At 34.0% G+C, this 27,033-nt stretch overlaps 2 protein-coding genes across 5 annotated transcripts in view; both read right to left on the bottom strand.

Moving 5' to 3' along the window:
* plpp2a (phospholipid phosphatase 2a) overlaps window positions 1–6,405 on the bottom strand; it is a 37,649-nt gene extending 31,244 nt beyond the window's left edge. Inside the window, exon 1 of the mRNA XM_051134398.1 lies at window positions 6,125–6,405. Within this exon, the coding sequence (XP_050990355.1) occupies window positions 6,125–6,188 (64 nt within the window). The 5' untranslated portion in view covers window positions 6,189–6,405. The remainder of the gene's footprint in view (window positions 1–6,124) is intronic.
* Window positions 6,406–8,377: 1,972 nt separating this feature from the next.
* LOC127151885 (interleukin-6 receptor subunit beta) overlaps window positions 8,378–27,033 on the bottom strand; it is a 42,814-nt gene continuing 24,158 nt past the window's right edge. For 3 of the 4 annotated variants that reach the window (XM_051092219.1, XM_051092220.1, XM_051092231.1), the window contains exons 8-15: window positions 17,669–17,891; window positions 17,060–17,251; window positions 16,559–16,657; window positions 14,279–14,422; window positions 14,035–14,163; window positions 13,847–13,937; window positions 13,578–13,659; window positions 8,378–10,823 (exon numbers count right to left, since the gene is read on the bottom strand). In XM_051092219.1, coding sequence (XP_050948176.1) covers window positions 10,332–10,823; window positions 13,578–13,659; window positions 13,847–13,937; window positions 14,035–14,163; window positions 14,279–14,422; window positions 16,559–16,657; window positions 17,060–17,251; window positions 17,669–17,891 — 1,452 coding nt within the window. In that variant the 3' untranslated portion in view covers window positions 8,378–10,331. The remainder of the gene's footprint in view (window positions 10,824–13,577; window positions 13,660–13,846; window positions 13,938–14,034; window positions 14,164–14,278; window positions 14,423–16,558; window positions 16,658–17,059; window positions 17,252–17,668; window positions 17,892–27,033) is intronic. The other variant, XM_051092223.1, reaches the window with a different exon arrangement.

Here is a 27,033-nt window from a genome sequence, read left to right as displayed (position 1 = left end):
GAAATGTCATGTTTTTAAGAACTATTCATTGAGAGGTTCTTCTATTGCATCACAGCAAAAAAAAAAAAAAAACCTTTATTAAAAAGAGTGATGCTTTAAATGGAACACTCAGCATTTGAAATATGATATATTGTCTTCCAGTTTCATTATAAAGAGCTTTGAAAAAATTTCTGCTGCCGCTTGATGTGTATGTATGAGGTTCCGAGGGGTGTGGACGTCTGAGGATTTGCTCAAAGGTCACAAACAATGCAACCTGCCAACCCAAAGGCAGATTTTCCAATACCAAACTTCACAAAGGCCTACCAATGAGGCGTGAACTGGTCTAGAAAGGCTGGTCTGGCAGAGATGAACCATAATCATGTAATATTAGAACCTGAGCTGGGCAATTTTGCAGCCAGAAATTAACAATATCCTGTTAAATAATGATTTGGAGAATCTGAAAGGAGAAAATTTCACCTATACTTTTAATATTCATCTCAACAAATGTTACTTTTCTCTCAAATGTTTGTCTATACAGATTCAGATGGATGTTACTGATATACACATCAGTTGTTTATTATTAAAATAAATAAATAAATAAATAAATAAATAAATAAAACTCCTTTTTTATATTCGGGAAGTTTTATTTCATTCTGAGACACTGAAAAAAACAGGTCATAAGCTGCTCAGGTGTAAACACACAGTGCTTTACTTCACTATTGATTTAATTAAATCTCACTAAGCTATATCACAATTTTACTTCTATTAATTGTGCAGCCCTACTTCAATCCAAGCATATTTGGGGATTTTTTGCATTAAACTGCACACTAATTCTCCCCTTCCACCCCATCAGCCTTTCCGGATAACCAGACACATGCACAAATATTTGACTTGGTCTGGACAGACACGTAAATGGGGATGATTTGAAAGCAGCCCCTCTCCGGCGTTGACAGCAGAGAATAGTGTGAGACTTTGCCGAAGCCGTACTTGCACAGACCTGATTTTGCAGCAAGCCTCGACACGCAGCGTCGCAGCACATTTACAGACGCAAACAGACAAACACAAGCATGGGATTCATTGCGTCGACCCACTTTGTTTAAGTTCTTCTTTCCTGTTGGTGCACACTGACGTCTTCCCACTGAAAGCCACAGGTGGGCTTGACCTGTAGGCCACACCCACACTACCAGGAAATATCATTCACACAGTCAATCTCTGCTCTCAATATAGTAGGGCTGGGTAAAAATAGTTATTCTCGATTTTAATCAATTCTCATTTTTACGATACTGACACTTAAATCCCACAAATTGATTAGTCTAGCCTTGTAGCTTGAACATTGTAGTGCATCTCCCATCCAATAAATTGCCAAACGCTTTTTTGTTACTTTTGATATGAAACAAAGTTTCAAAATTCTGTCCATTTTATCACATTATTCAAATGGCATTTTGCCGCTGTTTAATGTAGAGTGACAGAGCGCTGTAGTGCTTCAGCAGCATTGCAAACTGATTATCATCATTTTCGCTTTTATACCAGTTTCAGCATGAAATAAACATGAATGAACATCCGAAGGTATGTTGAAAGAAAAAGTACAACTTACCGAAATCCATATCATGTCTCATCATGTAATCACTCAATCAGTGTTTCAATCAAGCAAAGACTTCAATGCATATTGAAAAATTAACTCTAAAGAGGAGCATTTTACAAAATATATGCAGATTATAATTTTTACTGTTCTTCAGTGTTTAATTTTTGTTAATTATAAATAAATGTGTCAAGTTTTTAAGACAGAGACCATTTAAATGTTTATTTTTCAAAAAACAAATTGGATTAGAAACATAACCTAATTATGCAAATGTAACATATTATTATAAAAACTTTACTAAGTGTAACTTGAACATTTTCATGGAATTTTTTAAAATATAATAATGTAGTACCAACTGACTCTCATGTATATTTTACAGCATTTGTTTTTGAGTTTTTTTTCTTCCTTGAGAAAATTTGGCATGTACTGTAACTGATATAAATCCAAAATAATTTATATTGTATCGAATCAAATTGACTTGGAAATCAATTTGAATTGCAAGCTTGTGAATCAGAATGCAATCAAATCTAATCAGCCCTACTATATAGACATTTGCCTTTCAACCCAAATTGTTAAATTTTTTTATGTACTCAAATAAATATAGATTTTGAAAGTTTTGAAGATACCAGATGAAGGTCATGCGTCCGAAACATCCTAAATAAGCATTTTTGATACTTTTTGCATATTTTGGTAGTGTGCGGGATTTGTTTTTATTGTTAAGTTCTCACCTTTTTGGTCTTTGATTCGACAGCTGTTAGGTGTTTGGAGATTAATTGTTAAACAAATAAAAAAGAAATACCAAAACTGCAACAGTTTAGTTCTGGGGGCAAAAATGAAATGAAATGAAATGAAATGAAATGAAATGAAATAAAATAAAATAAAATAAAATAAAATCCGCATGGGAAATAATAATTATTAATAATAATTTTAACAATAACTTACAATTAAACACAGACCTTCTGTGAGCTACAAGGTTGTTAATCAATGGTATATGCTTTTGTTGCGTTTGTTGTCAGTCATTATTTCAACTTATTTTCAAAATATTCATGTTTAATCAGTGGAATTATTAGAAAACAAAACAATACTGGATCAAAAATAAATCTTTACTGCCCAAAATCTTCATCTCACTGTGCTCTGAACTACTTAAATATTTTCATATATATGCACATTCTGCAAAAAAACAAAATATATTGTTTCTACATATAATACAACATCCTAAAGGGATAGTTCCGTAGCCACTGACATCCATATTTTTTTTTTCCATGTTATGGAAGTCAATGACTGTCAGTTGTTTGTTAACAAACATTCTTCAAAATATCTTCTTTTGTGTTCAACAGAAGAAAGAAACACATACAGGTTTGGAACAACTTGAATGTGAATTTTCATTTTTGTGTGAATCAATAATAGTATATATTTCTCTATCAATTTTAATTTGATTACGTAATATGCAATGCTGCATGTAACTGTAGTTATTTCTCTCATTAAAACCATTAAGTATAGTCTTGTTCCTCTGGGGGGTTTTTTGTCAGACTTGCAAGGTTTCTGCTTCAAATCAGCATTTGCATTGTTGTGATCCAAGTCTTTTGAAGTCATTTGAGGAATAAACTAAAAAAACTTGTCGTCTACCACAGTTACTTTTCAGAACACATGCAATATCGTGCATAAGTCATACGGCTACATTTACAGTGCTTTTATTACTCTTTTTGTCATCATTTCGAACACAAACGATGACAGAATCACCATTTTCGGGTGAACTACTGCTTAACTGAAAACAGATTCCAACACACCAATCCTGGCACAGATATCCTGAATTTAAGACTCATCAGTTCTCATCTGTGAGAGAGTCTGCTGAGTCAGCAGCTGTTAATAAACACGTCTTGGATGTAAAACTGACTCACGCCAAGTGAACTTAAGAGAAACTGATTTACAAATGCTGTTCACTCCATGCTGAGTCATCTGGACAGACCACACAGATGAACTGAAGCATATATGAGCTGTAGTATGCAGAAGGCATTGTTCCCTTCAGCTGTAATCATGCATTGATGGAGACACTCCTAAAGGTCGCTATTGTTACTGTGATGATTTGTGCTTTAGAGGATACAGCTGAGTGCATCAGATAATGCTTGCGTGGTTCATTTCACTGGTGTAACATTACAGGTGTTATTATGTGCTGCCTCAAATAATAGTTAGTGGGTAAATATAAAGCTGAATCTTCACAACAAAGAGCTTAAATCAAAGATGCACTAGCATAGGAAGAGTAGGAGTGTGAATATGTGAGGACAACATGTCAGCCACAATTATAATGATTGCTACATCTGAACGAATCATTATGGAAATAAACAGCGCCAGTTTTTTTTTTAAGACTGATTCATATCAAATAAAGCACTGCATGTGTGAACAAGCTCTAAACTTACGAGAAGCTTCATGCTGTAATGCTTTATAAAAGACTTTATCAGATGGTAAAAATATTGATTGATGAGACAGTGTAATACAAATAATCTTGTTTTGATGTATACTGAACGATTACATAGTTCTAGGTCACTAAACAAGTAAGTAAACTGATTTTCTTGCTGCCACTGAAGCTCAAGATGCTCTTTGAAACAACAGAGATTATGATCATCATGTCATAATACAATTTGTAATGAAAATTTTAGTATTAATTCAGGAAAGTATGTAAAAATCCATGCATTTTCAATAGCTGTCTAATGTGGTACTAATATGGTACGATTCACATACCATGGTATTAACACCGTACAAGGTAAATAAAGGATGCAACCATCATATACACAGTGAGGGAGACGCAATGTTCAAAACAACTTGCATTGTCAGATTTCTCCACCCAATCTTGGTCACATCCTTGGTATGTTTCTGTAATTTCTCCATTTGTTGCTTTGGGATGAAATAGACTAGACATATGAATTTAACACTTCAGGCATTACATTGCTTAACATTTATCTCTTACACAATATATACGCCAGTCACTAGAGTCTATTCTATTTGAATATATTTTAAAATGTAATTTATTCCTGCAATTTCAAAGCTGAATTTTTAGTATCATTACTCCAGTCACATGATCCTTCTGAAATCATTCTAATATTCTGATTTAATACAATATTTATTGACATGCAAATCAGCATATTAGAATGATTTCTGAAGGATTATGAGACTGGAGTAATGATGCTAAAAATTCAGCTTTGATCACAGGAATAAATTACATTTTAAAATACATTCCAATAGAAAGCAGTTATTTTAAATAGTAAAAAATATTTCACAATTTTACTGTTTCTGCTGTAATTTTGAAACAAAATGCAGGCTTGGTGAAAAAACATTAAAAAAAAAAACTTTTGACTGGCAGTGTAAAACTGCAATTCATAAAAAAAAATCTTATACATCTTTTATTTTCAGACAAAAAATCAAAATGAATAAAACTCTAAATGTTGACCTTTGAACTTTTAAGAATTTTGGATGTTCAAGTCAAATTGACCAAATTGACCAACTATGGTGAGAAATGTTTAACACATGATATTTGTACACAAACAAACAAATAAACAAATAAATAAATTATATATTTTAAACGTGTATATATATATATATATATATATATATATATATATGACCCTGGACCACAAAACCAGTCTTAAGTCGCTGGGGTATATTTGTAGCAATAGCCAAAAATACATTGTATGGGTCAAAATTATTTATTCTTCTTTTATGGCAAAAATCATTAGGAAATTAAGTAAAGATCATGTTCTACAAAGATATTTTGTAAAATCCCTACTGTAAATATATGAAAACGTAATTTTTTATTAGTAATATGCAATGTTAAGAACTTTATTTGGACAACTTAAATGCGATTTTCTCAATATTTTGATTTTTTTGCACCCTCAGATTTCAGATTTTCAAATTGTTGTATCTCAACAGACCATACATCAATGGAAAGCTTATTTATTCGGCTTTCAGATGATGTATAAATCTCAATTTTGAAAAATTGACCCTTATGACTGGTTTTGTGATCCATGGTCACACACACACACACACACACACACATATATAATATATGAAGAGTTAAGATGCAAAACCAGCTAAAAGCCATTTCGGTCAAAAATGAGATAACGATACTAAGTGAATGCTCCTGACACATAGTATATGTCCATCAAATATTTTTAGTTTAAACTCACTAAATTCCAGCCTCAACCCAATCAGAAGTAGTCAGATGGATTTAGAGGCTTTTGCATCTGAACTCTTCATTATATATATATAGAGAGAGAGAGAGAGAGAGAGAGAGAGAGAGAGATAGGTTTTGAAAGTAATGACTCATGTGTCATTTAAAAAAAATAATTTTAGAAAATGTTATGAACATTTTTTAAACATTTATAAAACCTAGCATTTTCCTGAAAGATTCACCACTGTCATAGTCATTAACCGAGATTTAATGTGCGTGTATCCCATGGAAAGCAAGAGTTAAAGGTGGCAGGTGAACTTTGGTGAACTCAGGCTGGATTTCACAACGATCTGCCTCAGATCATGTAAGACAGAAATGCAAACGTAACAAAGGATTAGACTTACCCACGAGCACACACACGACATCCATCAGCACCATAAACAGCTTGTTCTTCTTGAGCTCTGACATGACTGTGATCTGCTCGGCTCTTCTGGGCTAGACTGAAACTGAAGTGACTGGTGTGATTGTCGATGCTCGTGTTCTTCCGGGTGTCCTATGTGTCACCTGCGTTAAGGTGCGCTGATGATGTAACGCGTCCGGGCTGCGTAATTTCACGGACGCGAGTTTCACGCGAGTGAAGGAGACGCGTGAAGAGTGAAGACTGAACCACTTACAGTTTGAAGTGACTTTACTCGCTCAGGTACACGCCCACTGCTGACGTCATCTGTGTTCTCTCTCGCTCTCTGTGTCTCTTTCTTCCTCACACACACACTGGAGTTGAAGATATAATACAAGATTAACCCGGCCTAACTAGACTAGCATTGCGTTACTGGCAATCATATGTATGACAATATAATATTTCTAGTGCAAATGTATCAAAAAATGACAATTAATCACTTTTTGTTACATCTGTTACATCCATTATAATTTATATATTGTATATATTTTATAAGTTTTTTTTAAACGTATACTTAATTATAAGTAACTATATGTAAAATATTTTTTATTAATATATTTTATAAAATGTAAAAATAGTAATTGTAGTTAATCTAATTTAATAAAGTATAGAGTGTTTCAAGACGCGTCATCAATTGGCTGCAGTGAACGTAAAAGATGCCACTTAACCGAACGAAACGCGCATATTTTGCTGATTATTGCTTCTGAAAATTGTCAATTATTGACATGTTTTGGGCTGTACTAATCGGTTGGACCGGGAAAAACATTTTGGAGTACTTTAGACTGCTAAAAGTTATAGCAAATCAAGGTGAAGAGTGCAAAAAACTGTCTGAGGAACAAAAGGCGTTTGTAGTTGACCAAACTGAAGCAGGATTTCCAGGGCAAGAATCTTGACAACATTCGTGTCTGTTCTTATCATTTCCGGTCAGGTAGGTGAAATATTAGGCTCATATCTTACTTAATACGCCCATAGGTATCTTTAGCACCTATTAACTTTAGTTTGTCAAAATATTGTGTATATATTTTCTTCTTATAAGTCATTCACTCATTTTTTCCCATGGTTTAGACAGCATAAATTAGCAGAACAACGTGTTCAGTAGTACATTTACCCGTGCAATCCATGCTGTTGTTTACATCTGAGTATCTTCTGTGACAGGGCAATTTGTCACAATGAAAACTGCCATTAAACAGTTATTATAGGTTAAATGTAAACTGTAAAACCGTTATATAATTATTCAATAGAAAATGTAAAAGTAACAGTATTTTTGGCTATTTATAACCTAATTCATAAACTGTATCCACACTTTTTTTTAACATATAAGTAAGTTTATGGGTGAGACTTCCAATTCATTAGCCGCTATGGGGAAGTAATGAGAAAAATAACAGTAAACGGTAAAACGGTTTGCACTACAAACCAGTGTGTGTTCATAATTAAAATAATACATAAAAGTAATATGGTAAAACACACCAATTTGCAATATCAAGCAGCCAAATAAGCTGTTTTGTACAGCTATAAATAGCTGGATGCGGATGAGATCCAACGCCAAACCCATAAAATTTACCCTACTTTTATGTGAACTTGCCTCAACCTTTTATTTCTGGAAACACACAATACGAGAAGGTGATAACACAATCCAGCCTTTTACTTTCATTGTGTAGTCAACCCTACACAATGTGAATGTGTGTCAGTGTGGTTCTTGTGATCACTATTTAATACAACAGATATAGCAATAATGCAATGATACTTTAGTTTAAAGGACAGAATTCTCAAAAAACACATTTTTTTAAATAATCATGCCCTTTTATGAACCTTCTTCCTTCTTCCCAAGGATGTTTTGTCAGATTGTGCTATTGTTCTGTTGACGTTAGGGAAGTTAAATACAGAAATACCCAAAGGTAACAAATGTGCACACAAAAAAAGAGACTTTTCATACTAATTTCTCCATGCACAGAAGATCTCCACTGCAGAGCTGTCAAAGTGCAAAGGAAATTCACCTATGATCAATCACCACACCCAAGACGTATCAGTAAATATAACCAAAGTCCAACATATGCTGGCATTTCAAAGCACTCAGTATGTGTAAAACATTTTTAAATGCACATATTTTCTCAAATTAAGAAAGACTTACAGTGTTTACTTTCAAATATTAACCTTTGTGACATGAGATAAAAATAACACAAGTTGTTTTCTGTTCATTTTATTAGACAAATAATAACATGTGCTTTATCAGAATATATACATGCTGTACAGAGACTTGAGTTTCTCAACATCACTACAGGAATGACAAATATTGTTCTAAGCTTTAATCCATTCCTTTTTGAGCCATATTCACAGGCTGACAAATTCCCGATGGAATGGTGGAATGCATGGAGCATGTTATGCACTAACGATCCGCACGGCTCTGGCAGGTCAGTGTGAATATCCATCTACTGTCAACAATAGCACATTTCATCCACAATAAATATTGCTGCACCAGCTCTGGCACGCGGCCGATCTGCACTCCTGTCGCCAAAGATCAACTCTCTAGAGCCGGATGTATGTGTGACACTGCCCTTGCCCGTCTCTGTCCAAACAAAGAGGGACTTTATCGGGAATTCCAGTCGCAGGAAAGATGAACCGGTGGTGGTGAACTCTGGCCCGAAGCCACAGCATTCCCAACAAAATGTTCCTGATGCCGAGTGTCCCTCTCACTGTCCTTTCCTTTTCCGCAGAATCTGGTTTATCTTCAGATACAGTTCACAAAAATAAACCTTTGACATTATTTTGGAATTCAGTAGGAAATAAAACAATATATATATAGTTCAGATCAGGTGGGTTATTTTGTTTTCCACAGCTTTCCAGGTTACCAGTCTGATTCACATACTAAAATAGCTTCCACCAGACAAAATGGATGTCTTCTGATGGGATCTTGTTTCTGATATCAGTTAAAATTGAGTTCTGTCTAATACCTAAAACCAGTTAGGATTGAGTTCTGTCTGATATCTAAAACCAGTTAAGATTAAGCTCTGTCTGATACCTAAATCCGGTTAGGATTGAGTCATGATACCTAAAACTAGTTAGGATTGAGTTCTGTCTGATGTCTAAAACCAGTTAAGATTAAGCTCTGTCTGATACCTAAAACTAGTTAGGATTGATTTCTGTCTGATATCTAAAATCAGTTGTGTCTGAGTTCTGATACCTAAAACCAGTTAGGTTTGAGTTTTGTAAACTCAATTATCAGCCAAAAGATTAACAGAGGGAACCAGGACAGAGCAGAAAGCAGGAGATGACATGTGTAACACAAGCAGCAGTGCTACATCGAAAATACACAATAAAAAACATACCCCCCCACCACTAGTTAAACAGGCCCATAAAACTCCAAGGTGTCCATGATGTCATCAGTCCAAAAAAGTGGAATGTGTTGTCCCATTGGAGGCTGTTTATCCTTTATTGTGTCAACAGAAATGGGAAGGTTTACGACGTCTAATTCCACAATAAAAATGTCATATTAAACCGAATATCACAATACGAATGTACCATAATGTGGACACTTGCATTGTTCAAGCACCATTTGCTAATACAAATGAGAAAAGCAATATGTCACCAGTAAAATGCCACTGTTTTATCTCAGAAATAGCAAATAAAGGCCAAGTTTCCATGCAACAAAAGCAAATGTTCCTACTCGGCACATTTTTTCCATGAATCTGGCAACTGGTATCAGCAGTTTATGCACATTTGACACAAGACCAGAGTGGTTTTGTGAGAGAGGTGTCACATGTGGAAATGACTAGCGGCCCTCATGTAGTGTCCTTGACCTGGACAAGATCTGACGGGAGGTGCTCAGATAAAAAGGCTGCTTGGAAAAAGCTCACAATTCATTTTCAAGTATCAGGCAGAATGGCAATCGGATGCAATCTCTTGAACCTGCCCATGAAACTATTGCAAGTCCAGTGCAACTATTGTAACTGACTGAGGCTGTCTATACTCAGATTTTTAACTGCATCCAGCTTTACGTACCAGCCTTATGCCATTTCAGCTATTCTGTTAGTGCACAAGCCTGTGTATATCTGTCAATCAGAAAGCACACAGAGATGGTAGTTTATTTGAGGGCTCATGTTTTGGCAGGCTGGAGAGAATGGGATTGTGAAATCCCAGTCATGTAAGATTCGTTGTCTTTACGCTGCAGTGAACTTCGTGCTGGTGTTCTCTGGTAAAACCTGTACGAAATGCGGACACTCATCCAGGTTGAGAGTCCTGTACTCGTCTATGGTCGTAATGACCGGTGCGTAGCTCTGAGACACGTGGATGTAGCCGCATAAATCTGCTTGATTTCCTTTGTGGGTGAAGAGCGAATCAAACAATAGATCGTCAGATGCTGGCTGTGGGTCGTCTTTATATACAGCAGGAATGACTTGGTCTGGTATGGTGTAGCTCTGGTTGAGGAAATGTGTTGGGAAAGCTTGAGCTGGTGTGAGTTTAATGTCCTGGTATGTTGTAGCAGAAGTGTTGTTGTAGGTCTTGGTTTTGGGCTCATTGCTGTCATGTGGAACAGTGTGGTAGGTGAACACCTGGACGGGGACGTTGTCTTTTTCACAACAATCTTGATAGATTGTAGCTTGACCCACAGAGATGATGGAGCTCATGGGCGACAAGGATGGTAGCTTATGCTGTTAAAGATTGAAAAGAAACTTAATGAAAATGATTTTGTTGTGGTATGTTTTCAAAAATCATGTTTTTTTTGTGTTAGTTAGCTGTATTTTTTTTTAGTTATTTTTACTTAATCAAAATAACCCAACTGAAGTTTGAGATTAATTGGAATGCACAATGAAAAAACATGATTTTTGAAAATTGTTAAAAAAAAATTTTTTTTTTTTTTTTGCAAATGAACTCTTTATATATACACAAATATACATACCCTAGTAAAAAAATATACTAAGATGTATTTGAAATATACATATATGTTGTGCTAAACATACTCCAAATACATTTACATATTTATGTACATTAAAACAGGTTGCAATTGTACTTTTAGCATACTAAACTAGTATACTTAAAGTCAGCTAAATTGGAATAACTAATTTTGTACTTAATGCACTTTAATTGTGCAGAAGTAGGGCTGAAATCCAACTAAAGATACACTGAAGTATATTTGATTGTGCTAAAAGTGGAACTATTGCAAGTATGCCTTGCATAGTATAACTATATAGTTATATCTTGTATTTAAAGACCCATGTTATTCAAAGAATATACAATCCTCATGAATAGTGATATTAAAAACATTTTAGGCTTAATATTAAGAAATGTGCATTGTGCACAAGTAGTACTCCAAATAAAGTTTAATTACATATTTTTATCAGTAAGTCTCAAGCATTATGTCAGTGAATAAATTGTTAAATGCAGTGTTGGGGGTAACGCATTACAAGTAACGCAAGTTACGTAATAATATTACTTTTTTCAAGTAAATAGTAAAGTAGCATTACTTTTAAATTTCTAAGAAAATATCTGAGTTACTTTTTTCCCCATTTATTGATTGACAAGTCTTCTGTGGGGAAATTGGGAGAAAACATGATTTTATTGTATTCTAGACTAAATGTGGACATGCATTAATTCATCTCACTCACAAAAAAGAGATTCAGTATTCCTCAAAATGAATAAAAACAGTGAAATGCAAACTCAGAATATGACGCAACGAATAATTAAATATGTAAAATAAAACAAATATCTTTTATGTATTTAATCCCATTTTATTAACCAGTGTCTTTGCTGCTGACATTCAATGATGCAATTCAACCATACTAATAAGCAAAAATTACTTTAGATGGACTAACATTTGTGCTTCATCTTCATAGCTGAAGAGTGATCTTCTGCATAAATTAGCTTTTTCTTTCAGCCTGAGGTGAATTCATTTCACTTTTGGTGTAAAAGGGCTTTTACATAAGAACTGTTTTATACTAAAAGCAAAGAAGCAAGCCCTGCCCAGATTGAAAAAAAGTAATGCAAAAGTAACGGAAAAGTAACGTAACACGTTACTTTCCATAAAAAGTAACTAAGTAATGTAATTAGTTACTTTTTCAGGGAGTAACGCAAAATTGTAATGTATTACTTTTAAAAGTAACTTTCCCCAACACTGGTTAAATGTTAATAGAGTTGAACTAAACTATGAAATAAATGTATTTTAAATATCTTACTTTTTTTTACGAGGGCACATATACACTCAATAATCTAAATAAAATGTCAATTCATAAAATGCATAGATATAAATAAAACATTTACATATTTAATATGTAATATTTTTATATAAATGTTTATTGAATTTCATATAATTATTATTATTATTATTATTATTATTTAATAAAAAATTGTGATTGCAAAAAAAAAAACAACAAAAAAAAAAACGCTAGGTTTGCTGTGCATGTTTGCAGGGCTGCACAATTTGACCAAAAATATTGTGATTAATATATCAATATATATACAAAATATTTTATAATAAGAAGAAGAATGCAAAAAATAATTTAAAAAATTATTAATATTAATAACAGCAACAACATTTATAAATTGTGAAAATGAATACTGTCATGAACGCATTCATGTACTGTAAACCATTTTTGAATGAATATGTCTGCTAATGCATATTTTGCTAATATATAAATATATTGTAGAAATATTAACAAACAAAAGTATCATCTTCACAAGTGATATTTACCAGGATCTTTCTTGATAACCAAGTACATTAACTTTAAATAAAACTTCACTATGGGCAAAATTGTTGTGGTGTTAATGATGCCAACTGAGCATATATTTTGTAAAAAAAGAAAGGAATAATTCAAAACAATGCAATAAAATGAAATTAAAAATCTAAATAATACAAAATATTTTATTTTTACAATCAACATGACTGCTTTTAAGCATCAAACCCTGGGATGTAAAAGTGCCAATGTTTAAGAACCACCCATATGATTCAGCTGACCCTGCTGTTAGCCTAAGTCAAACTTTATGGCTTTATAAATATCTTTAGGCAGCATCTTTGGAAATATATGAAGAGTTCAGATGCAAAACCAGCTAAAAGCCATCTCGGTCAAAAATGAGATAATGATACTGAGTGAATGCTCTCGACATATTATGCGTCCATCAAATACTATTACTTGAAACTCGCTAAATTCCAGCCTCAACCCAATCAGAAGTACCGGTACTTACATAGAAACCTATACAAAGTGGCCAGAAAGAAATGCTAATTATAAAGAAATAGGTCAGATGGATTTAGGGGCTTTTGCATCTGAACTCTTCATATATTAGGAAGAAACTATCTTTCTAGACACAACAACTCCCCCTGCCGGCAGCAAGAGACACAATTCAGTCACCAAAAACACTATTGATGCAATGAGGTCCTAATAGCATGTGGCTTTTAATGTATTTGATCTTACCTGACACGGTTTAGTGGTAGACCAGACAGACAGGCTGCTTTTTGAAGGGTCTGGTACAGTCGGACACAGACACTTTTTAATCCTAATAGACGACAATAAACAGTGACTATAAGGACTGCATGTTATTGCATGATGTCATATTAAATAAATAAAAGTTTTAATATGCTATCAGTAACCCACATCTACTGAAAAAGAACCACTTTTATTAATGTCCACCTTTAATGACTATGTATTTAATAACTGAATCATAATTTTACACATTTTCTTACCTTACTCTCATGCATACTGGAATGATTAGAATCAGAAAACACAGCGGAGGTGCACACAGGAGTATGGGAATCACTTGTACATCCTCAAGCCCTGTGGACACACACAAACACGTTTAAAGATAACGCTGTGTTTATACAGGCGAGAATTAAAAAAAAAAACAAATCAATCCAACTGTGGTCATTCTTACCCACAACCACCATCTGACAGGGCCCAGTGGCGCCCCCTACCGCAGTATGAGCCATTACGCAGATGTTATAGGTTCCTTCCATCAGTCCAGTGAGAGTTTTCTGTTTAACTTCATTGCCTACCTTCAAACCTTTACAAACAGGAGGCGTCAAACTCAAATATGAGAGTTCTTTCATCATTTACTTGCACTAATTTAATTCCCACCCCTTCTATAAGCATGCTGCAAAGAAAGATTTCCATCTTACTTTCGCCTTTGCCATTTATGCTGTACAGAATGGTGTAGTTCTGAATGATGCCATGAAGCTTCTCTAAAGGAACAGGGTCCCATTTCAGAGAAACACTTCTGCTGCTGGTCGTCAGCATTGTCATATTTGGACCGACAGAGGGCGCTGAAACACAGGAATACATTGATCGTCCACATGAGAGAGCATTAAAGGAGAAGTCCACTTCCAACACATATAATGTACTCACCCCCTTGTCATCCAAGATGTTCATGTCTTTCTTTCTTCAGTCGTAAAGAATTTTTTTTTTCTGCATTTTTGTTTCCATAAATTGGACTGATATGGTGCCCCGATTTTGAACTTCCAGTTTAAATGCGGCTTTAAACGATCCCAAATGCTGTTCCTCCAGCCGAGGAAGAAGGGGCTTATCTAGCATAACGATCAGGTAATTTCATTAAAAAAATACAATTTAAACACATTTTTAATCTCAAACGCTCGTCTTGCCTTTCTCTCCCTGAACTCTGTGTATTCTAGCTCAAGACAGTTAGGGTATGTCGAAAAACTCCAATCGTATTTTCTCCCTCAAATTTAAAAATCATTTCAAAATCATCCTACATCACTGCAGAAGTACTGACCCAGTCTTTGCAAAGTGAACATGCAAAGAAGATCAAACAAAGGTAAAACATTGATATAGGACGACATACCCTGTCAACTGTCATGAATCAGAACAAAATCAGTCCAGGCAGAGTAAGACAAGACGAGCTTTTGGCATTAAAAGTATATAAACTCTATTATTTTTATTAAAATAAGAATCGGTACGCTAGATTAGACCCTTTTTTCTCGCTGGGATCGTTTGAAGACACATTTAAACTGCATTTTTGAAGTTCAAAATCGGGGCACCATATCAGTCCATTATATGGAGAAAAATCCTGAAATGTTTTCCTTAAAAAACATAATTTCTTTACGAATAAAGAAAGAAAGACATGAACATCTTGGACGACAAGGGGGTGAGTAAATTCTATGTGAATCTTTGTTTTGGAAGTGGATTTCTCCTAGGAATAGTTTACTCTAAATGAAAATTTTGTCATAATTTTGTCACCCTCAAGTTGTTCCAAACCTGTAAGAATTTCTTTCTTTTGTTGAACACAAAAGATGATATTTTGAAGAATGTGGGTAACCAAAGAGTTGCCACATTGACTTCAATTGTATTTTGGTCCATACGATGGCAGTCAGTGGCTACTGTCAACTGTTTGGTTACCAGTGTTGCCAACTCCATGGTATTCCCACAGAACTGGGCTACTTTAAAACTGTTTTTCATTTTATCAGGGAACCCCGCTAAAAACAATTTTAAAATGTATTTTACCACATTGACCCACTCCCATGACCTGAATTGCAACTGGGCTAATTTTGTGATAGTTTTGAGTAGTCATTTTCTTTTTGGGTTTTGTTCTTTAAAAAACAAAAAAAAAAAACAAAACAAAAAAAAAAACGTGGCAACCCTGTTGGTTACCCCAAGAAATTCATGCAGGTTTGGAACAAGTTAAGGGTGAGCAAAAAAAAAAAAAGTCAGAATCTTCATTTTTGGGTGAATTATCCCTTTAAATATTATCCCTTTAAATAACTTTAATTATGAAAACGTGTTCATGTTCTTATATATATTTAAATACAAGTGTTGTCATTAACAGCTGCATGTTTTTATTATATTGACAGACTTTCTGTGGTTAACTACCTTTTCTTGTATCTTTGTATCTTAAGTATCTTAATTGGTAAGAAAATTATTAGAAAATAATATACAGGAAAAAAAAAAACAAATTATGTTTAAGGGTAACTGGGGCATATTGTCACAATTATATGGGCTAAGTTGTCACAGTGAGAATCGGTGATCTGAGAATAATACCTTATAAAAATATATATTTATAATATACTTTTATAGACACACATACACATCTTCCAAAAGATATTTAATGTCTTCTTAGCAAAATTATGACTTATGACAAGCAGATCTGCCAGTATTTGTGTACTGTTGCTATAGTATATATAGATTGATTTTTTTTTGTTTAAGTACAGTTAATATGCAATCTTATAATACTGTACATAAAAAATAGCATTTAAAAGAATCAGGAAATCTAAATATAATATTTTTGATTATGTTTTGTTATGTAAATACATTTCCACGTCTAAAAAAAACATTTTGTTGATAATTATTTGTAAATTTTTTAATCTATTTTAAAAAATAGATCTTCTGGCAGAAGGATGATAAGTATATACACATTTTTATGCACATTTTTCAAGGTAATATCTGACCTCCTTCCCGTGTGAAAGCAATGACTGACAAGTCACTTCCTGCGATTCCCCCATACAGACTCGTGACCGACAGATTATATGGTACTCGTGGCTGAAGACCTGAAACACACACATGAACTCACACCATTCTGTTGTAGTTTATCATTAAACAATAATTATTAGTAAAAAAAACTACAGTATAATATCTTAAAAATCAAGCATGGCCTTTCAGTTAAGGACAAAAATGCCCAAATTCCCATTCAATATATAACTATACAACAACAACAACTACAATAATAATAATAGTAATAATAATAATAATAATAAAGATATTATCTTATTTCATACTTAATTAAATAAAAAAGTAGTCAAAAATAAAATAATATAATATAATATAATATATTAATGCCATTGTTAACTGTAAACATTTGCATGATGTGAATCCTCACCAGTAGGCCACTGTTATATTAAATCAAAAAACGACTGTATGATTTCTATAGGAAACTAAGTGATTTTTCAGACCTGTGACAATAAAACTTCTTGCAGTTTCTTTCATATGTTCCCAGTGCAGACTATTTGGTTTACTGTAAGGCACAGAAGTCCACTGCACCACAAAGCCGCTACTTGATTGGTTCAGTGCAGCTTTCCATTCCACCTTCAATCGAGTGTCGTCCAATGGGGTGGCGCTGACATTCCGAGGAGGTGGGAGTTCTTCTAGGAAAGGAAACGGGACACAAGTTTGGGATAAATGACCACGTGGTTTCCAGTAATGATGTTGTTTTTATGAACCTTTGTATAGAATTTACCATAAGCATCACTATTTCATTAACAACCATAAAAAGTTACTTTGTGTTTTTAGCAGGATGTTAGTTTTCCATCCTGGTTAAGAACAATAGACAGAAAAAGAAAGAGGTAACAACAAGCAAATAAAATAAGACTTAGAACTACAGGTAGGCTGTGTGTTATCTGCAATAAATTAATTTAAAAATGCCTATTATTAAATAAATAAGGGGATTAAATACTTTACAAATTACAGGTGCTTATTTTTATATTACAGCACATTAAAACCTATTCCAGATGTAATTCCACTGAAAATCGTAAACATACAGAAGCACCCCATCAGTAATTTACCTGTACGCTTATGTGCAGGTATGTAGATGTGAGCTGCAGGTGACGTCCCAGCAGAGTTTGTCGCCGTCAGGCTGCAGTGACACGGATCGTCAGACACGGTGAGTTCGCAGAAGTGCCTGGATGCGTTTACAATGCCACAGGACCACTGGGATAAATCAAGCTCACTGCGACAGGATGCTGAGTAACTGATCACAACACCATTGACCTCAGGCCAGGACACAGGCTGGAATAGACACATAAAACCAAGAGATATTAGTTATTATGAATAATTATGACATATTTTAATGCAGGTCAGTGAAGAAAGATGCTAATTGCAGTCAGTAGTTATAAGATCAATAAGAATAACCAAACAAACCTTAACTTCTTGATCAAAGCTGGACTTCTGTGTCGTATTAAATACTGATAATTACGTAAAAAAATTGTCATTTAAATTATTCTACATGTTTTTGAAAACATATAAAATCTCAGAGGGTGCTTCCAGTATATAATTGAGACTTTTTGAAAGAAAGAAAGAGCCAACGACTAACGATTTTTTTTTTTTTTAAGGGAAAAGTAAAAAATAAAAATGTGTTTTTAATATGTACGGTTAAGGAGTAATAAAAAAAAGGAATAAAATAACCATGATAATAATAATTACACAGCAATATGATAATATATAATAATAATTATTTCTGATCAGTCTTAAAAACAGAATGAAAAGTACATTTGTAATATAAAAAAAAAAAAATTTTCATTAAACATATTTAATTAAAATAGTATCTTGTTTAAGTGATCCACACTGCAAATCAGCATTATAAAGATTTATTTTAACATAACCTCTAATGGAAATGTAAAAGTTAGTAAGTATAATATAAGAAAACTATGTTAAAAAAAAAAAATAATTCATTCATTTTAAAAATTTAATTAATTAATTAAAAATTAAAAAGTTATTTTAGGACTGATATATTAAAGCTTTTATTAATATTTTGAATTAGTTTTTACCTAATTGATTGCACTGTATTTCATGTTTGATCAATTTTATTCTTAACTATTTTGAATCTATTTTTAAATCAATTTAAATGTTCTTAAATCCCTTGTTTTTATTGTTGTGATTATTTTTATGATTATTTTAATTCCTTTTATGTACAGCACTTTCAATTACCATTGCAAATGAAATGTGCTATATACACTGACCAAAATTTTACATTTTTCATTATGATTTAACTTTTAGCCAAAGTTTTACTAACTTTGTTGTTTTTTTTTTTCAAATATATATATATATATATGCATATACATATATATATATAGTTCCGTTAACAAAAATAACCCTGCTCGGGGTTTCTGCAGGTTTTAGGAGAGTAAATTTAAGACTTTTTTAAGACCTTTTTAAGACCAATTAAAGAAAATTTAAGGGAAAAAAAAAAATCAAAGAGAAAACAATCCAGCAATATGTTCTCCAAGTATAATTTGAGTTTTACTTTCAAATTAGCAGCAATTCAACGTCTAGCAATTGTTTGTTTTTAGTTCGTTTCAGTTTTCCCTCTTTTCCTCACTTTCCTTCGGTAAAAGCGCTGTGCATATTTTACTTTCACTTTCAAATTAGCAGCAATTCCACCTCAAGCGGTTGTTTGTTTTAAGTTTAAGTTTTTCCTCTTTTCTTCACTTTCCTTCGGTTTTAAGTAGCTTGTAAAAGCGTTGTGCACATTTTTAGACTGCCCTGACTTTTTTTATGTGCCTAGAGCCAGGACTGTTTTAGGCATCTCCTTATTTTTATATTTTATACATCCACCAATTATAGTGATGATATAGCGCTGGTGGAAACAACATGAGACTTACTTCGCTTTTACTTTCGAGACCGGCTCGGAAGGCGTTTAGTGTCTCTGTCAGCAGCAGCAGCCAGGGCGCCTTTAGCGCGTGCAATAGGCTGAACCTTGCAGCAAAGCACCGGCAAAAGTTATTACCACGAATGTGTCAGGGGTAAATAGTAAGGAGATTTTTGAACTATTTATTAATAAACTAGTGTTTTCTGAGTTAGTGTCACAGTTGCCGATCCTGACTCACCATCTCTTCTTTGGACGCGCTTTTAGAGAGAAATGCATCTTTACAGATTACATAATGAAAGAGTTTTTGTTTTCGATTTGTTTTATTTCGTTAAAGTAATAATTTAAACCTTTCAATAGATATATTTATCATGTCTGTGAGGTATGTATTCGCTGAGTTTCGGTTCATTTTTGTGAAGCGCTCTGTTGAGTCGTCAGAAAGCGCTTCACGTTTTTTTTTTCTATAAAAGCACCGTTTGCAACGTTTTGGTGATATAGTGAGTGCGCACAAATAAAAGTACTCTTTACAGTTCCGAAAGATGCATTACTCTTACATTTATAAGCAAAAATGACTGAAAAAATGCAAGTGATCGCGCTGGCGCCGCATGGCCTGCGAATCGCGCTTCAGCTTCCTCCGCACAATCGATTGGATATGCGCCCAATAGCACACATTTATCTAGGTTTAAAGGGGTCATCGGATGCCCATTTTCCACAAGTTGATATGATTCTTTAGGGTCTTAATGAAAGGTCTCTAATATACTTTGATTAAAAATTCTCAATGGTTTTGTAAAACAACACCCTTTTTACCTTGTCAAAATCACCTCTGCAAAAATCATCTCATTCTAAGGGGTTGTTCCTTTAAATGCAAATGAGCTCTACTCACCCCGCCCCTCTCTTCTGTGGAAAGACAGTCTTGTTTACATTAGCCGCATTTAGCCGCTAAACTTCCTAACTACCACGTTATAAGGAAAGGGGATTGCAAAGATTCATAAAAAACGCTTATACTCACTTCTGCTGTAAGTGAAGCTGGATCATGAATGATTCGCGCAAACATAGACGGATATATGTAGATCGGGAGGTGCATTCCATTCACAAACAAAGGTGACGTTAATCTACTAAATCTTCAACAGATGTCGGGAGTAAATGACGACCACTATGTTCATTATTACATCCAGCAACACAACACCTCAATCGCTCAATCGGGGATATTCTTTTCTAACTTACATCCCTGCTCTGGCATCAAAACATGGAAAGTTACTGGACTGTGACAGCTTGTCTAAGGTAAGAGCTCATGTCAATCAACTATCATGGGAGCGGCCTCTGTGGGTGTGACGGCACACCGACAGGCATCTGAGAACGGCTCGATTTGAAAAAGGGAATATTATTTTTACAGATTAATTAAAAACCACTGCATGGATTTTTATCATTATAGGGTAGATTTGTACATACACTGACAACACACATTAATGTTCAAACAACATGAAAAAGTGAACTTGGCATCCGATGACCCCTTTAACATTTAAACTGACATTGTTTTATACTCTAACTGTTTTACATCTTTATATTTTATTTTAGGCAAGTCGTGATGATTTGAGAAGGCAAAATTGATCAGACAGACTATCAGTCTTCCGCTTATTGGTCTTTAGGCTACTTTAAAAAACATAAATTTGTATTTAACGAACAAAAAAACTTCAAACGTTTTTCTAAATTAACCTAATAAAAAACGAAACAAAATATAATTACTTTGCCATTACATACAAAACCAAACTCAAAATATTTTTAAAACAGGTGCTTTTACATTTCGTTTTGAAACTCTTCCGCCATGGTTTTGTCTTTCTCACTTCTCTCTTCTTGTCAGTGAGCTCGACAAACTCTTCACGTGATAAATTAAATCTGATCTGTGATGTGACTGTCCTTCGGCAAGCTGCATTGAGAAGCCGCGTTCAGTTTTAATTGTATTGTCTGTTCTCTAACTGAACTACATGATTTTTATTACAATAAAAAACAAAACAAGTTTTTCTTCGGGTGACTGACAGACGAAGCAGCACATACATACCGCCATCTGCATATTGTTTCATGAATTTGGAGCGACCTAAGCCATGTGGCACAGAAATTGCGCTTTTGCTTCACTTTGAAATGAAATACATCAGGAAACAATCCCTCACGAAAATGAATGCCATGATCATATGAATTAAAGACTTGCTGCTCTGATTTAAGACCTTTTCAAGGCCTTAATTCACAGAAAAGCAGACTTTTTTAAGACCCGCGGAAACTCTGCCTGCTACACATAAACATGCAAACAATAAGCATGAGTTTGACTGACAGAGCTAGTTGTGAGTTCTGTGCTCATTTCCTGTTCCAGATGTTCCTCTTCGCGGGATGAGTAATATCACCTCACACCCAAACACATTAATTACAGCCGCTATAAGCCAGGAACTATTTTAAGGGTTATTATCCTTTCAAATGTTATTGTATGCAATGAAAGACAAGAGACAAAACAGCGTATTAAAATCAGTTAAGTTTAACCGAAGCCACGGGTGAATAACCATTATACCATCAAACTCAAGTAATGAGCCGGACCAGCCAGAAAAATTTGTCTCTGTTTATGATCATTTCAAGCATGTGTTTGTGCATAAAAAAAAAAATCTAACCCACATTAAAACCACAGATTTAGGTCTTTGATGTTGAAAATTTAACACATCACACCAGCTGTACTCAAATACATGATATAGTATCAGCTGTGAAAGGAAGTTGCGAAAACATCCAGATAGCGATCAGCTTAGTTCACATCATAGCATAAAATATATGTCTGTTGGCTAATCTATATTTCGGATATATACTAAATATATGCAAACAGCATGGCTTAACAAAATATATTTATTTAAACCTTCAAATGCCACGATATATTGCAAATTGCACTTCATAGAAAAAATAATATATATTTCCAATTTTTTAATATATTTGGGTAAATGAATGAACAAATACAGTTTGTACTGTACATTAAGTACATTTAAAATATCTCAAAATACGTTTTGGATAGACAGATAGCTAGATAGCTAGATAAACAGTAATAAATAAATAAATAAATATCCAATCTCAAAATACATTTTGGATGAATGGATAAAAAATAAAATAAAATAAATAAACACATTTTGGATAGATAGATAGATAGATAGATAGACAAACAGACAGACAGACAGATAGCAGAGAGATACCCAATCTCAAAATACAATTTGGATGGGTGGATGGATGGATGGATGGATGGATGGATGGATGGATGGATGGATAAATAAATAAATAAATAAATAAATAAATAAATAAACCCAAAATACATTTTGGATGGATGGATAGATAAATAGTTAGATAAATAAATAAATAAATAAATAAATAAACTAATTAATTAATTAAATAAACTCAAAATACATGTTGGATGGATGGATGGATGAATGGATAGATAAATAAATAAATAAATAAATAAATAAATAAACTCAAAATACATTTTGGATGGATGGATAGATAAATAAATAAATAAATAAACTCAAAATACATTTTGGATGGATGGATGGATGGATGGATGGATAGATAGATAGATAGATAGATAGATAGATAGATAGATAGATAGATAGATAAACTCAAAATAGATTTTGGATGGATGGATGGATGGATAGATAAATAAATAAATAAACTCAAAATAGATTTTGGATGGATGGATGGATGGATGATAGATAGATAGATAGATAGATAGATAGATAGATAGATAGATAGATAGATAGATAGATAGATAGATAGATAAACTCAAAATAGATTTTGGATGGATGGATGGATGGATAGATAAATAAATAAATAAACTCAAAATAGATTTTGGATGGATGGATGGATGGATGATAGATAGATAGATAGATAGATAGATAGATAGATAGATAGATAGATAGATAGATAGATAAACTCAAAATAAACTTTGGAATGGATTTTGGATGGATGGATGGATGGATGATAGATAGATAGATAGATAGATAGATAGATAGATAGATAGATAGATAGATAGATAGATAAACTCAAAATAGATTTTGGATGGATGGATGGATGGATGATAGATAGATAGATAGACAGATAGATAGATAGATAGATAGATAGATAGATAGATAGAAAAACAAACTCAAAAATACATTTTGGATGGATAAATAAATAAATAAATAAATAAATAAACTCAAAATACATGTTGGATGGATGGATAAATAAAAAAATAAATATTGATGGATGGATGGATGGGGATGGTTGGATAAATAAATTGAGGTAAATTGAGATAAATTGGATAAATTGAGGTAATATTTTTTTGTTAAACAAATAAATTAATTTGTCCTTAAAGTTCATTTAATATATCCAATCTTAAAATATATTGTAAATAGACAGATAGACAGACAGACAGACAGACAGACAGATAGATAGATCGATAGACAGATAGAAGATTGCTTAACGGGGGAGTTCTGTCATCGTTAGCTCAACCTCATGTCGTTCTAAACCTGTATGACTTTCTTTCTTCTGCAGATCTCAGAAAACATTTTTGAGGAACATCAGGATCTCAGCAACTTTGGATCCTACTGATTAACACTGTATGGACAAAACACATTTACATTCTTCAGAATAATGACTTTTATGTTCAGAGAAAGTCATACTGGTGTGTTGTGAACAACAGGAGGGCAAATGATGGCAAAACTATCATTTTTGTGTGAACTACCCTTTAAAAATGTCAGATGAACAGATGGTCTAATCAGTAAATCAGGTGCAAAATGTGTAACCTTCAGGTGTTTGATAAGTGTGGAGTGGGTGAGGAGGCAGGATGTGGTTGTGTTGTTTGTCAGATTTAAGCTGAGTGTGGAAAATCTCATAGAGTGTTATTAAAACAGGAAGTGACTGGAGCCACAAGCAAATGTAATCTTTCATATTTGTCACGGATCTATTTACATATCTACATTTATGCTGTTGTTTTGTTTTAGTTTGCATGGCAGGTGGGAACTTATATTAAACATAAATTAAATATTAATAGTCATTGTTTAGTTTCAATATATATTTCCAGTAAATACATCCTGATTGTACTAAGAACAGAAAAAATACAAAATATAGCTGCAAGCAGCAATTGCGGGGCCAAGCACAAAAGAGGCAGAATGAGGAGTTAAGCACGGCAAGTAGCAACAGACCGACTACAACAGTGAGTAACTTAAGCCATTTTAGGATAATATCAGTTGAAATGGCTGAAAAATCATAAATACAACCAATCGTAATAAAATTTAATGGCTTATCACTTTTGACCAACAGGTGGTGCTGTTTTCAAATTGATGTGAAGTGTTCTGTGTGAAATGACAATGACACACACAAAGTTTGCCGTCATTATGTCAAAGCTTTGCAGAGATACAGCCTCAGATGTAGTTTGGCATCTTTCCAGCAAATTTGTTGATGCGCTAAACGAAAACGGTTTCGTATATTGACACGAAATTCATAACTTTTTGCCAGCATAGTCTGAAGATGATCTGAGTCAAATTTGGTGAAGATCGGACTAACAGTCTGGGAGGAGTTCGAAAAAGTAGGTTTTGTACATTAATCAAAATGGCGGACAGGAAGTTTGGCCAATTTCGGCATAATGGGTATCAATGTTCTCGACTTGACCCAAGGAATCTATTGGCATCAGTTTCATTCCAATAGGCTAATGTAAACAGAAGTTATTAGCATTTTTGTAAATTTCATTATTAATGTTTAGTGAATGGCGTATTACTTCTGAACCATAGGTGGCACTGTTACCAAATTGATGTGGCTTGGTCAGAGTGTGGTGACAATAGCACATATAAAATTTGGTGTCAATATGTCAAAGCTTTGCAGAGATACAGACTCGGATGCAATTTGGCATCTTTCCAGTAAATTCGTTGATGCGCTAAACGAAAACGGTTTCGTGTATCGACACAAAATCCATAACTTTTTGCCACCATGGTCTGAAGATGATCTGAGTCAAATTTGGTGAAAATCAGACTAACGGTCTAGGAGGAGTTCGAAAAAAGTAGGTTTTCAACATGAATCAAAATGGCGGGCAGGAAGTTCAGCCAAAATTGGCAAAATTGGTATCGGTGTTCTCAGCATGACCGAAGGAATCTATCAAAATCAGTTTCATTTCAATAGACTAATGTACGCAAAAGTTATTAGCATTTTTTGAAATTTCGTTATAACTTTTGACCACAAGGTGGCGCTGGCCCCAAAATTTTTATGTACATTCAGGGCATGGTGCCGAACATTTTTGTAATTAATGTCGAAACGATACGCTAATCCGTTCTCAAGATACAGCATTTTAAAGCTAAATTCAAAATGGCCGACACCCAAAATGGCTGACATGGGAAAATTGGATATGGTTCGACTCGGTATGACACACCGAATCTAAAGAGACCAGTTTTGTGATTTTTGGACAAATCATTCAGACGTTATAAAGAAAAATAGCCATTTTTCGTATCTCCTGACCACTAGGGGCACTGCACCGAAACACTGCAGGTAGGCTCAGGTCATGCTTGTTATAACACACACCAAGTTTGGTGTCAATATGACAAACTATTACGGAGATATAGCCTCACATTGATTTTTGCTAGCTTTTCGTACAATTCTTTCGCGTGTTATTCGTGAACGGCTGGACGAATCGACTTGAATTCCATAACTTTTTGCCAGCGTGGTCTGAAGATGATCTGGATCAATTTTTGTGACAATCGGTGCAACGGCCTAGGACGAGTTCGAAAAAGTAGGTTTTACGAACAATTGAGAATAGCGAAAAAACTAAACCTTACGATTTTTGAATTTTGGTGTCCATTCAACTCGGCATAAGCCAAGGAATCAGAGGAAAAAAGAATTTTTGTTGTGTGGCTTACGGTTCAAACGTTATTAGCATAAATCTTTTGAAAGTTTGGACAAGTGGTGGCGCTAGAGAGTTTGAGTTAGAGACTCCAAACTTGCTATGGTTAATGTTGGGACTGTCCTCTATCAGTGTGCAAAATTATACAACTTTCCCGCAAGTGGTTCTATGGGCTGCCATAGACTTGCGGCGGAAGAGGAAGAAGAAGAAGAAGAAGAAGAAGAAGAAGCGGAATAATAATAACGCCAACGGATACAATAGGTGCCACCGCACCTCTGGTGCTTGGCCCCTAATAATAACGCCAACGGATACAATAGGTGCCATCGCACCTTCGGTGCTTGGCCCCTAATTAGATCACTTTGACATCTCAATAATATTAAATACAGATGCTTCTCTTATGAAAATGTCCCCAGTATTCTCATGTGTATTCTTTAGACTTTCAGAAGAGACTGTGCTCAAACTTGGCAAGATAATAAAGTCTGGAATCAAAAGTCGGAGATCTCTGTCAACAGACTTGCGTCTGTGTTTAATTCTCACTTCAAAGAATTTTAGGTGAGTCATCTTGATATGTACAGTTGAATCAGTATAACAATGATCTTGGCATAAAGAGGTTCCTGTTTTTTCTGTTGGCTCTTCTTTTCAGTCACTTCCTTATCATGTATACTTGAAAAAGTTTTTCTACAGAA

The sequence above is a fragment of the Labeo rohita genome, chromosome 2, assembly GCF_022985175.1.
Source record: "Labeo rohita strain BAU-BD-2019 chromosome 2, IGBB_LRoh.1.0, whole genome shotgun sequence".
Lineage (NCBI taxonomy): Eukaryota > Metazoa > Chordata > Actinopteri > Cypriniformes > Cyprinidae > Labeo > Labeo rohita.
Note: the sequence above shows the minus strand (reverse complement) of the source record. Positions and strands in the feature narration are given on the sequence as shown.